General features: G+C 37.5%; 1 protein-coding gene across 3 annotated transcripts in view; it reads left to right on the top strand.

Annotated features, from left to right (window-relative positions):
- The window catches only part of elp2 (elongator acetyltransferase complex subunit 2), a 149,684-nt gene that overhangs the window by 95,729 nt on the left and 39,556 nt on the right, over nucleotides 1-14,399 (top strand). For all 3 annotated transcript variants that reach the window (XM_043689953.2, XM_043689952.2, XM_043689954.2), the window contains one exon: nucleotides 10,074-10,146. In XM_043689953.2, the coding sequence (XP_043545888.1) occupies nucleotides 10,074-10,146 (73 nt within the window). The remainder of the gene's footprint in view (nucleotides 1-10,073; nucleotides 10,147-14,399) is intronic.

Genomic DNA, 14,399 nt, shown 5'->3' on the forward strand with positions numbered 1-14,399 from the left:
TAGAACATACATTCTGTAAAGACAGCCTGCCAAATTCTCTATAGCTCCCAAACTTACTATATATGCCACCAAATCTCAAGATGAAAAGTGGTTGCTTGCACACTCGGTGAGCAGAGTAAGTTTGTTTAGTCTTCTGTGCAGGAACAGGTCACACTTGTGGGCAATGTGAGGCTGTTCAGTCGACAATTGCATTACCCAGGTATCTATAGATTGAATAATATCATGCATCAGGCGTCACATTGCTCTGCATGTTCTGTTCCTGCATTGATAAACAATTTATATAACGCATATTGGTCTTGAGCATCAATGCAATATATTTGATCACGACAATGTAATCCAACTAACCTTTGTTGGATAGTTCTAGAGGTCTCATAGCTGCATAACGGTACTGATCCCTTTTTGTCTCAAAGAGAAGTGTAAATATGTGAGAATGTGGATCCTTATATTCAGTGCTGTATTTCATGACTGATGGAGTGCGTAAGATAGTAGTACTCCTACCATAGTTACAACATCCCAATGTACTCGTGTGCCAAGGATTACGATGCATTCAAATATGTAATGTCTCAGAGGTTCATGCCGATGCATTTCATGGCCCTCCTAGGAGGCCTCCACAGCCTATGTTAAAACCTAATTTATGTTTGATATGACTGCTCAGGAATCATATCACTGAAAAGGTGTTATACTTCTGATGTTCTGGCACAGATTCATGGCACCCATCCTGAATAGATTTGGCAACGGCATGTGTTATGGTTGCTGTTGTAATTATATAAAGATATTGTGGATGAATTAAGTTTTAAAGCTGTCAGCAATCCCTGGTACAAAAACAACCTCTAGTGAATGTCAAACATCTTCATGAAGAAACCACAACAGATGTTGCCCTTAGGATACAAAGGAGGTTTGGAAGGCCATTTCCTCCAGATGGCAAGTGCAGGCATAGAGTGAGGATAGCCTGGGCCACCATAACAGAATTATGCCTTTTATTGAAACAGGACTTACACGCTGGAGGAATGGGTGACCATCCCATTCTCTCCTACGCCAGTGGCCGTCAAGGTCACAACAGCTCTTAATTTTTATGTGATTGGCTAATTCCAAGCATCCTCTGGCATCTATCAAACCTCAAATCAAAGTATGTAAAGGATGTTTCAGAATCAATTTTTGTGAGATCATACTGCATCTCTCTTTTCTCTGAGAGTAGGTCAGCCACTCAGCCTTCAGCATCAGCTTTTTCACATAGCTGCTCAATGCTTTAGTAAACTTTACTACTGTCTAAATTTCCACAATCAGCATATAATACTTTTCTGGTTGGAAAAGGCCTTTTGTGTGTCATAATTTGGATGTTAATGAGGAATTGGACATCACCTATCCTAAAGGAAAGTGTGTTTTCTCTCATAAGACACGTTGGTAGAATGAATCATTGCCCTCAGAAGTGTGCAGTAATGAATGAGTGGCCATAAGGATGGAACATGAGGGGCGGCAGGACCTATTACAGCGTTCCATTAACTTTGCAGTCAGCAACTTTGTTAAGTTTGGGAATCACTGGAAGATTGGAGGTGACGGGGCTTCACACTTCTGGAGTGTCCTGAGAGAAAACTTCTTGGGCTTGTATATAGTTCCTTCTCTTTCTGGACCGGTGTTGGGGATGGGGTGCGGCTCTGCTAACATCACCATGTGTCTTTGGACGAATGGGCACTTAGAGTGAAGTCAGTGCCCCATATCTTTATCTCACCTTGGCATTGACACTGACCACCAATAGCTAAAGCAGTGGCATGCAGCTGGGCATGCATATCCAACTGTCACTGGTATTCTGCTGGACCTGACTCTCCATTGCAGCTGCTGACCTATCCATGGAAACTGCCAGAAATTTAGGTCACATGACAGACATAAGATACTGATAAAAATTAGTCGAGAGCGTATTGCTGGAAAAGCACAGCAGGTCACGCAGCATCCGAGGAGCAGGAGAATAAACGTTTCGGGCCAGAGCCCTTCATCAGGAATACTGATAAAAATTAGTTGACTCTCTGCCCTTCAGACCAATTTCCCAAATATCTCTAAACCTGTCCTGCCTGCTGATCCTGTGTCTGTCTGAGTATTTGCAAAAAGTGTTAATGGTATGAAGTCTCTCCTGCCCTGGGGCCATGTAGCTAGCTGAGAAGTGCCATTGACATGGTCACCAAAATGTGCTACTGATGTAATCTAGAAATAATACCCACCGGGGTGCATGTATCTGAGCTGATGGAGAGTGTCAGAAAAAGCATTTCCAATGCTTATCTGAGGGATCTCTGGCTTCTTCCTCAGACATGGAGGAGGAACGGATTGCTGAAGAGACTGATCTTTTCAGGGCAGAGGCTGTGTGGATGCTGTTGGTGCCTGCAAAAGAGGAGAGAGAATTAGTTGCAAGAAAGGATTAGAATCTTAAGTGTCTTAAGAATGCATTCATGGTGGTGGTAATACGAGAGTAGAGTGGAACAGCATTACAAAACTTCCTTGGTTGCTTGGACATGGCTGTTTCGACATCCCTACCTGAGTGTCTCAATTCGCTCCTGGTAAATATGGATTAGTCGAATAATGTCAGGTACCCTGTTTGCCTGTCTTTGACCTCTTGTGAACTAATTTAAGCTCTGCATATGTTTCAGGCTGCAGCCATGTCTGAAGGTCTATGGGAAGTTATCAACAGGCACACCCTTGAATCAGGAGGTCTGCTTACATTTATTAATCATTGCATTTCAACTTGTAAACAATAGAATCATGTTTTAAACATTAGATAAATGCATAGAATGGTTTGTGTTTTGTGACTATCTCGGGCAGTTATTAACAGAAGAAAGTGAGGATTGCAGACACTGGAGATCAGAGTTGAAAACTGTGGAGATGGAAAAGCATAGCCGGTCAGGCAGCTCTTTCTGATGAAGAGCTCATATTCGAAAGGCCCACTCTCTTGCTCTTCAGATGCTGCCAGACTGGCTATGCTTTAGCAGCGCCACACTTTTTGACTCTGTTATTAACAGAAGTAATGTGTTTCATTGCCTTTCTTTTCAGTGACTTAAGATTGATGATAGTGAACAGATGTTTGATTTTCTGATTTCTTAACCAGTTTTTAAGGAATCCTTTTAAGGAATGTTTGAAAAGAAATCCAAGCACCAAATAACTAATTGGCAGAGCTACGCATCAGGATTTCATGTTTTTAAGCAAAACCAATCTTTATTCTTTATGTAAAAAGAAATTAAAGCATATCAACTAATTTAACACTATAGCTTATAAAGACTAATGCTAACAACTCATTTATACTATTTAATATTCTTCTATAAGAGTTCCATTATCTTCGAACGTCTTGAAAGTTTGTTCATTTCTCTTTGGATCAACCAAGCTGTAAGCTATATTCTCTGGATTTCACGTCACTTCTTCAGTATTACAGCTGTTTTTTAGTGTACCAATTATACAGATTTTTCTATTTGCCATTGACATGCAAACCTCCAATTTTCTTTAAAGATCTCACAATTGTGAACATTTGACCTCCATCTATGAGCTTTGCATGTGAGTAGGCATTTTTTCGCAGTCCGCTCCCATAGCTTTTGTGTAGCTTTTTCAAAGCTAGCTATTCAAGCTGACTGCTTTCTACGGTGAGGCTTTGAGGATCACTAGATTTCTTCTTCTAGCTACAAGCTGGAGCAAATTTTATTCAGGAAACCCAAAATGAACTGAGTCCTACATGTTTCCCATATGATGAATACAAAATGAATACTTTAATGTTCTTGAAGCATGCCCAACAGACTCATATGTTCTGTGTCACTCTGTCTTTTGGTATGCAGTCTATCCTGCAACAAAGTTGAAACTAACTTTCTGTTCCTCAAACACTACAGCCTCCTCCTGACAATAAAATAAAACAGATAAATGAAAATAAATATTATCGTAGTCCCAGAGAACCATAGTTCAACCTGAAGTTTATCATGCCTTAGGCAAGTGACAAGCTTGGAAGGTAGGACCTTCATGATGACCTGTGGTATGGGAATTACCATATTTATCGTCACACTGCATCACAAAATAGCTATCTAACGAATTGGAACTAACTGACCCTTTACAAGGGAACTAAATAGTAAGGCTACACCATAAATTACTATCTCAGTAGCAATATGGCATGCTATATATCTCCAACAAAAGCCTTTAGTTTTGCAACTGATGTAAATAATGTGTATCGCTAATGGAATTTTAAGACTTTTCTGAGTCTACCTAGCTTCTTTATGAGCTTAGAGATGGAACATTCTGAGTCTTTTTTACCATCAGCTCTGACCTTGCAAGAAAAATACCAGTTTGTTTTTAACTATAATTAACTCCAAGTCTATTAAAATTGCATTTACTTCAATCAGCTGTCTTTGTTTTTCTGCAGATAAAACTTTAATTCCTAAAACTTTTTAATTTTATCCTGATACACATGAAGCATGAACTAAATTTCTGCAGCATCATTGTGTGCTAACCTTATCTGAAGTGATTACAGCACACTAGTTGTGTGCCATTCCTAATGATTCTACTGTATATATGTTTCTCCATCTTGTTATACCAATTTAACTTGTGAACTGGAGGCAGAAAATCACCATAGGAATGCCTGAGACATCACCATAGGAATGCCTGAGACCTAATGGGCTAAGGGAATATGTGATGGATATGTTAATTACAGTTTAATTGAGTGTGAAATTATTTTAGAAAATACTGCATGAAGTGGTTTTATAAAATAATCATACTGCACATTCAATTCAAGTTCATAGGAAACATTTCCTAAATGCAATCCCCATCTGTTCTAGTTTGTACTCTCATTTGTAAATTTATTGAGATTTTGTTTAAATAACTGGTGGCAAAATCTTGCCTTATCCAATTGTGAGCCAAGTTGTGACAAGATTGCTTTAGGTTTTGGCAGAGTGCACTTTATTAACTTAGAAGCATTTAAATTTGCTCTTGATTAATTTCCTTGAAAATAATCTGCAGTGACAGAAACCTATATGGAATGCCAATGTATAAGTGACATTAAGAAACTTGTATGTTACTGCAAATAGTTTCAACTTTGTAGCAACATAAAATAGCCACAAGTTCAGGTTGAATGAAAATTGCCTTACATAGCAGGCTTAGTGACCTTCAGTTTTGTATGTAATAATTTAGGAATTTAGCAAATTTTCAAGCAATCCTTTGTGCTGTCTTTTGTTTAAAAGAACTCTGTGCATGCATTTAAAATAAATTCATACAGTGGATTTACCCTGAGCCCAGTGATTCAAAGTGAACAATATAGACATTTTTTAAAAAAACTTTGATTTATATGTCACTTTATCATGTCCACATGCTGCCCATGTTTTTCTTTTGTACACTGAACTGAAGTGCATTTACTGCTTTGTATAATTCTGTACAGTTAGTTGAAAGCAATATTAGGTTTATTTATGCTAGTTTCAGCCTCGGTACAAGAGGACTAGAGGGATCTATATGCAAAATGTATATATTTTATTACTATTATGAAAGATGCTACAAAAACAGAGTATAATATATAAAGTGAAAACATACTTAATTCCATAGTCAGCTGAGAAATATAGCCCAGTAACATATACAAGTTTTGAGTTGATAGTTTTAAATACTTTTATGGTATCATGTGTATGTTGTACACTTCAAGCATGCTGAAATATAATTGATATTTTAAAAAACACCTTTATTCCTCACTGTCCTGGTGCAATGGGAGCTTACAGTTATGTCTTTTTGCCTTCTACCTTCCATTTTTCTCTTCTGTGATATTATCTGAGATTGTACATACAGTATCAAGCCTCCCTAAAGCTATCTATTAAACAGAAATAATCAAATGAATTAATGTCTTCCCAGTCCTCCAAGGCCAATCATGATGGAAACATTCTCAATCTTTAGCTGCCTAATTAATCTACATCATTTAGATCAAAAGCTGTATTCAAAAATATAAGCATATAAAGTACTTGATAGAATAGTTAAAATCAGTACAAGTATTTGCTGTTATTAAGTAATCTGAAGTAAGTCTTAACAGATAAATTAACACATAGTCGTTCAGTAAGTTGTCGAGATCACAAGTTATCATTGGATGGAAGTAATGGGCTGTAATCGAAAGGCTGATTAAGCAGTGGCTTATTATTGTTGGAAATTCTAATTTATGTAGGGAGGAATAAACCAACTATTATTTATGGAGTGGCTTATAATCAGAGCATTCCACTGGTGGGAATTGAAACCATGAAGCAGTCGGAATATGTGACAGAATTCTGCACTATGGGAAATAAGGTTGTGCAAATTTCTATGATTAATCAAGAACAGGCAAACAGAATATTAGCAGTGGAGTTGCAAACAGAGACGTAGAAGAGTTGTGTAAAACAGGGTGGAACGATGCTCGAGATTTTTAGAGGAAGATGAAGATTTTAGTTTTCTGAAATTTGGTGAGCCCAGTTGTGACTGGAGAGAACCATGTGATGAGTGAGTTGAATTTTGCAAGATGGAACATGAGAATTTGGGTACAACTGATCAAAACAGTGAAGTTATCGTCTAAAGCTGAACAAAGTAAAAACAATGAAGATTAACAGATTTCCAAGATTCATCTTTTTAGTTTGTCAAAAATATAAGGCATGAGAAACTGAGTCCACAGAGGAATCAATTTGCTTTGTTTTGCCTTGTCTCAATCTTTTCTACGCTGCTCTGGTAGAATAAAGATGAAATCATTCTAACCATTTTGTTCTATTTTCCAAGCAATTTGTGAATTTTGGAATGAGAATCTATGAATTAAATATTGATCTGGCAGTTATTCCAATTTATATCTGTATTTCCAATGGACATTGCCAGTAGGATAGTTTCTCTGCAGAGTGTGGATGCATAAATTACTCAATAAGTTTGAAGTAAGTAATAAAATGTGCATTTTATTTCATTCCTATCTGAAGAATGAAAAATGCTTATGAAAAATGAGTAAATCTTTGATCAATTAGATTATTTGCTTGCTATATGGACAGAACTGGGTCTGGTTAAGACACGGCATAAGCTTTTTCTACTTTCTACCTTTTGACAGTGTCGAGAGTGTGGTGCTGCAAAAGCATAAGCCTTTCAGGAATCTCCTGCTCCTTGGATGCTGCCTAACCTGCTGTGCTTTTCCAGCACAACACTCGACTCTGATCTCCAGCATCTGCAGTCCTCACTTTCTCCTAGCTTTTGGTAGTACCAATCAAAATATTGTAATGTAATAATTCTGTAGATACTGTTCCTTAAAGTATAAAATCGACAGTAATTAAGCTCAGTATCTCAGAATATAGAGATTTGTATCACTCCTTTGCACATAAATCAAAAAGTTGGCATCTACTCAACATTTTTCTCTTATCATCGTTGTATGGACTGAACAGAAGGCAATTGTTAAAGATTAACAAAGTGAACTAATTTGGAAATGAATTTGGGCAGGCTATCCTTAGTGAAACAAATAGTTGTGACCACTTTTGCCATTCCAAACTTGATGTTCTCTACTTGTCTTTGTCCTGTAAGTGAACTAAAACAAATTTGGTTTTATAAATTGCCATATTCTGATGCTTTCCTCTTCACAACTTCATAAGGTGGGAACCTAATTTGAGAGCAGTATTTCAACTCCCCAGAGGTGGCAGGCTGGAGAGCAGAAAGAGCAAATAGTTGGATTGGGACCAAGATACCTGCCTCCGTTCCACAACCCCAACAACCGAGTCCTGGTAATACAGAGGAACCTCGATTACCCGAGCGACACAGGCGGGGAGTATTTTGTTCGGATAATCGATGCTGGATAATTGAGGTTCCTCTGTGCGTAATCTTCCTAATCTGCTCATTTAAGGTCCTTAAGTGCTCAGTTAGTTGCCACTTAATGACCTCAAGCCTGTAATGACCCCGTTATATTCCACTTGCTGCTTTCCCAACAGGAAAAGCCAGTGTGGCCTTCTTGTCAAGTTAGTGAGAAATGCTTCTGTTAGCCCTAATATGAGGCTAAATGGGGATACATTGGAGGGCGCAGATTAGCCATTGAGAGCTTTTCCCTGAACCTGCGAATCCTGCTGCATGATACCTTCCAAAAAAAGCATTATTGCCAGCGAAACTCCTTAGGGCTGCTAGACTGAGCCTCCGTTGATGCTGTCCAGCTGCCAACCACTGATTGGCCTGCAGCTTTGGGCCAGGGAGAAGTAGACTGCTAAGGCTCATGATGAGTCAAGGAGCCTTTCATACGGGATTCAAATGATTGATTGTATCTTGATTTGACAAGCTTACTTGGTGGTGGGAGTGAGGGATTAGTCATCATTGAAGATGCCTCTCTGCTCTAAGCTTCAAGTCTTCTTGTGACTCGGACTGGCTTTTATTTTTAAAAAAGGTAATTTCAACTCGCACATTATGATGTGAAAAGGAGCATTTACAGCAATGATATAAAACAGAGAATTGCAGATGCTGGAAAAAGTGAAACAAAGTGCTGGAGTGAATATTCTGATGAATGGTCACTGGACTTAAAACATTAACTTTCTGCCAGAAATGAGTGCTATGTCAGCATTTTGTTTTTATTTGCAGCAATAACACTTTTCTTTTGGGGAGTAGCTTTATTTCTGAAGTTGCAAATTGAAATGCTGTCTTTTCTGTTAACTTTTTGTGAACTTCTAATTGAATAATTTTCATCTTTACTTGCAGCACAAATTCTTTCACTAACTAATTAATAAGATTCTTTTAAGCTATTTACAAGACTGTTGTAATTTGGCCTGTTCACATCAAAATGTAATATTTGCCGTAAGGGCTCCATTCAGTCTGAATGCTTGATAAGATAGTTGAATTTCCTACTGATCACAATGCCATAAATGAATTAAGTCAACAGCACTAGATGTAATAATGGTCCAAGACATAATTCATTTTTGTATACTTTAGTCCACTTTATCCACACTGTGTTTTGTGTGTTCTACTAGCTTGTGTGAATTTTAAAAAGAAATAAAATAATTTCATTGTTAACATTTAAGTTGGCTTATAAAGTGTGCGTCCAAAGTAACGTTTCTAAAATGTTTTGGAGCTAGTTAATCCTTTCGCAGTGCCATCTATTACTGATAGCTTGGAAAGTCCCACACCAGGGTTATTGTAGGCAGGTGTACTGTGAGATAGTGAGTGCAATGAACACAGCAGTTTAGATCTCTTTTTTTGTGGCAGAATGAAACTTGTCCATAAAATTAATTAAAGAATATTTAAGTGGAGTACCAAATTTCTCTCATTATATTGTTGTACCTGAATATTGTCAAGTATTCGGTGTGGAAAATAATTTTGATTTCGTAGTGCCCATAAGTTGATGCTTTCTCAGTTTCTTCTTGTTCTATTAGAGACTTCATCTCCATTCTTCATCTTTCCACTCGTATTACAAATTACAACTTTTGCAATCTAATATGTTTTTTAAAACCTAGCCAGTGTTATTTTGATTTCCCACGTGGTTATTAATGCATGTGTCCATTTATTGCCAAGGTAATGAGATTTGATTAAAATACTACTTTAATGAAATTTTCTTCTTGCACCTGACCAATGTAGAAAATAAAAGTTTACCTTGAAAGAACTGGGAAAAGAATGGATTGAGGGAGAAAAGAGTTTGCCAGAAGTTGGACCACAATTACTGCCATTACATCCTGCTAACAAGTCTGTGTGTGCATTTGACATTTAAGATACTTGGGGGCTCTCGGCCTCTGGGAAATTATGTCTTCCCTTTAGGAAATGAAATCTGTGAATTTGTTTCTCACAGGCTTCTGACCAAAAGCTATAGGCTAATAGGCTAATGGACATGGATATAAACATATGCATACATATGGAAGGGAAGCCCAATTTTTAAAAAATTTAATTGGCTAGCTGTTCTCCATTTACATCTGTGCATTGATGTTAGAGATCACCAAAAAAGATGAGGATGCATTGGATATATTTTGCTGTGAAACTATTCAATACCATATATTTTTATTTCCTTAACAATGAAGGGAGAGAGAAATACTAACATCATTACCTCTTTCTGAGTAATGTACATAACTGCAAATGAGCTGTGGTTTTGCCTTTAAAAGTGGCTCAACTTTCTTATTTCTCTCCATTAGATACGGACATGGTTTTGAGATATTCTGTGTTGCCTGTAATAATGCCTCGACTGTGCTGGCTTCAGCGTGTAAGGTATGCTGTAAAGACTTTGGAGCAATGCTAAATACATCTACAGTAACAAATATTAAATTGTTAAGTAACAAACTACTTTTAATACACAAGTTGAATTTAATATGTGAGGAGTTTTATTCTTCTACCTTCATCAGTAATTTATGATTAGTGTTAGGAACAATGTTCAGTCCTACTGTTACATAGAAAAGTGGCTGAGTGGGTCACATTTAAATTATTACATATTGGAAACCCCAATGCTAGCTTCTGCATGAATTTTCCATGACTAAATTGTAAATATTTACCTGTAATCCTTGTTCTGCATTTGGTGACACTATGAAAGGCCTTTGCATTTGTCATGTGTTATTGGGTACAACAATATCCATGACTACAGGAAGTTAGAAAATGAGCTTTGTATACCTTTGCAGTTCCAGTGTAGCTCTGCAGCACTAGTTCTTCTCTAACTGAATTGTATGAGTGAGACCCTGAATTGTTTTGTGATTTCCTTTCGTCAGAGTTTGCTGTAGCAGGCCTTAATCTGCATCTGCTGTTTCTTAGCACTTACATGTTTTGGTGTGAATGTTTTTTGCATGACATGTTTTTATAAGTTCAAGAAGATAAAGAAAGTGGCATTTAGGATCAGAAGGAAGATGGGGTTAACAGCATAAAGATTGTAAAACCAGTGTAAATTTGAGTGGGTGTGTTTAATGTTAATCAGATGGCTGTGAATAAACACAACAAAGACCATTCATGTAAAAGTGATCAAATGAAATAACTACCAGACATCTTTTTATAGTGGTAGACAATGTTAAATTCAAGCAAAATTCTGCATTGAGGGTATTTTGCTGTTGAATTAGTTTTAAGTCATCTCTGTTGAGAATAAGCCCAGTGGCATGCTAGGGATCATTTTATTGCAAGTTCAACTGTGTTCAGCGAAACATAGTGCATGTAAGAAGAACCTTTGGCTTCAGGTTTTAAACTTTTAACTTTTTATTTCTGGATTACAATTTTCTTCGCTGATTATTTCCTTTCTGCTGTATGCTTCACCTCTGTACCACTTACCTATGGACTGCTATCTTAGTAATTTTGGAGAAGCTGAAAGCAACCTGTTCTTTTGACTGCATCGAAGAAACTCCAACTGTGACCTTCCTCTTCCTATCATTTACCTCTGCTTGGGTTATGATATATTACATGGAAGCAAGAGGTGGGGAGTAGTCATACTGACAGTGGTCATTGATTAGTTCTGCCACAAGGAATACAAGTGTTTTTGGTATCCATTTGCCTCGCATCTTTTGGAGATGGACATATGAGTAAAGAATCCTTGATCCTGTGAATGACTTGACAGTTAAAAAAGTGGGCCTTCCCAAAATAAAACAACGCAGCATCTTACCAGCTGTCCCAGCATTGTGTGAGACTCCAGTTTCTCATATAAATACTGCCCCAAATGTGTAAAGTGCTGAGATATTTCTGATTGACAGAAATTGCTGTATAAATGTAACTTTTTAACTCATTGCTCTTTTTTAGGAATTTGGCTCTTGGGTTTTTTTTCCAAGCCATTCTAAAATTTAGCCATTTGATCTGGTGTCCAGTATTTGAAATTCTATTGTATTTGCCAACAAAGTTGCTTCCAGAAACACAGTTATGATATAACTAGGTAACTGTACTAGTTTATACAGTGTCGATCATTGTTATAAAGTGGAGATCGCCCCTCCCCACTGATAACTAAAGCCGAAACACTCCGAGGGGCTCACCTCGCCTCACAATCAGTTAAAAGAAGTTTGAAAAGTGGTATGACCTACCTCATTACTCCCCAATCTTTTATAAAGGAGTGGTTAAAGAAATCCATCCACTCACTCTATAATCAACAAGTAACAATTTACCTATCTGACTCCAACAGTGAACAAATTAACAGAACTACTTAGAAACCAAACAATTCCCCTCGAACTACTCCCTAATTAAACAAATCCTAATGGTATGCTTTTTCAATAAATATAAGTCCCACTTATATAACAAAATAATAGAATTTAGTCTCTCAAAATTACTGCTATAATACATCTTCCAGAATGCTGTTCACCCTCTCTACTGATCTTTCAGCAATGCCTCCTCCTTCGAATTCTTGCATTAGGAATGCCTCTCTCTGTCGAATTCTTGTGTCAGGCAGGTTCTGTCTGTAAATTCTGCTATCTGGAATATTAGCTAAGAATGCTGCAATAACTTTAATAATTGCAGCTGACAGTTGTTATTGCTTGACAAATGGTGGTTGGCTCTCACCAATTTTCCAATGCCCTTGGTAATCTATTAATTTCTTAGAATAGGATTGGTTCTACACAGTCAAAACTGTCAGATCTAAATGTATTTGGGTTTTAGTTTCTAAATGTCTGGTTTAAGTTAATTGGCTAAATGTGAAACACCATATTTTAAAGAGACCACACAGTGCTTTCCCCCATTTTATAACTTCGCAATATCTCAACCAGGGAAGACAGAACATTATGAGCAAATTACTGAAATTTTTGCTTGGTGTTTTTGAATCTTGATTCACAGCAAAGCATTCTCAATGTTGACCTTGGCTTGTAAAAATCAGTGATACAGTAAAGAAATTTTTGAATGACTTGTAAATTTTGATCAAAAAGAATTGGAAAGCCTTAAGCAGTAAACCAAGCGCTTCTGAGTGAACGAGGACATGTCAGACCTCACTTGAGAGACTTAGACATGTAATGCAGGCTGACATTCTAGTGCAGTATTGAAGGGCTGTACACTTTGGAGATGATGTTTTTCAGATGACATGTTAAACTAAGGGAACTCTGTCTTATTGATTGTCAGAAATGATCATGTTGTATGACTAGAAGGAGAGCAGTGGAAGTTTTCCAATGTCTTGAACGAATGGCTATTCCTTAATCAAGATGAGTAAATTATCTGCCCTTCTTGACATAAAGGCAGTGCAAATATGTATTTTTTTTTCTGCATAAAAAAAGTTCTTCAATCTAACATCTGTTTTATCTGTTCAATTTTATGCAAGTAAAGGATTGCCAGGCAATTTTAATCATCAACCTTAAACCCATTCCTTTTCCATTCTTTAATCGTGGAGGTTACTATTGATTATAAACTTAACTTGAGCAGATATATAACTATTAGCTACAAGCACAAGTTAAAGGCTGAGAGTAACTGGTGAGTAACCTTCTCCTGAATCACCAAAGCTTTTCCACCATCTCTGCCTGGAAATGGTATGAAGTTAAATAAGTGGATGCCCAATGAGAGTTGGGGGTTGAGGTGCATTGATTTTTGAAATATCATAAACAGGTACAGAAAATAACCAAAAAAGTTAATGGAATGTTGGTTGTTATATCTAAAGGACTGGAATACAAGATGCAGAAGTTATGCTGCAATTTTACAAAGCTCTCCCGATCCCAGTTGAAGTACTGAGAGCAGATCTGGACACCACTGCTTAGGAAGGATAGATTGACCTTGGAAGGAGTACAGTGTCAATTGGTACCTGGATTTCAGGGGTTGTTGGGAGGGTGGAATTACACAGATTAGTCCTGGTTTCTCTAGAATTTAGAAGGTTAAGGGTTGATCTAATCGAAGTCTTCAAAATAGTAACAGGAAGAAACAGGTAAGTAAAAGATAGACTGTTTCCTCTGGTTGGGGATTCTAGAACTAGAACTAGAGGGGATAGACTGAGAATTAAGGCCAGAGCATTCAGGAGGGATGTTAGGAAGCGCTTCTACACACACAGACTGGCAGATGTTTGGATATCTCTTCTACAAAAGGCAGTCGATACTGGATTAGTTGTTAATTTTAAATCTGAGATAGATAAATTGTTGTTAAGCAAATGCATTAAGAGATATGGGCTCAAGGCAGGGGTATAGAGTTAGGCCACAGATCAGCCATGATCTCGAATGTTGAAACGGGGGACTGAATGGCCTACTCTCTCCACGCTCCAGGCTCACTACCTTTATTCCTGATGAAGGGCTTTTGCCCGAAACATCGATTTTGAAGCTCCTTGGATGCTGCCTGAACTGCTGTGCTCTTCCAGCACCACTAATCCAGAATCTGGTTTTCAGCATCTGCAGTCATTGTCTTTACTTCCTATTACCATGTTCATACTCCTAATTGTATGTCTAGTTGATCCAGTTTCCTCCACAGTTCAAACAGGCGCAGGTTAGTTGGTTTGGCCAATGCTAAATTATCATAGTGTCCGGGGATGTGTAGGTTAGATGGATAAGCCATGAGAAATGGAGGATTACAGGGATAGGGTAGTCTGTATAAAATGCTCCTCA

The sequence above is a fragment of the Chiloscyllium plagiosum genome, unplaced genomic scaffold, assembly GCF_037043375.1.
Source record: "Chiloscyllium plagiosum isolate Xiang-an unplaced genomic scaffold, Cpla_swu_hap1 HiC_scaffold_5, whole genome shotgun sequence".
NCBI lineage: Eukaryota > Metazoa > Chordata > Chondrichthyes > Orectolobiformes > Hemiscylliidae > Chiloscyllium > Chiloscyllium plagiosum.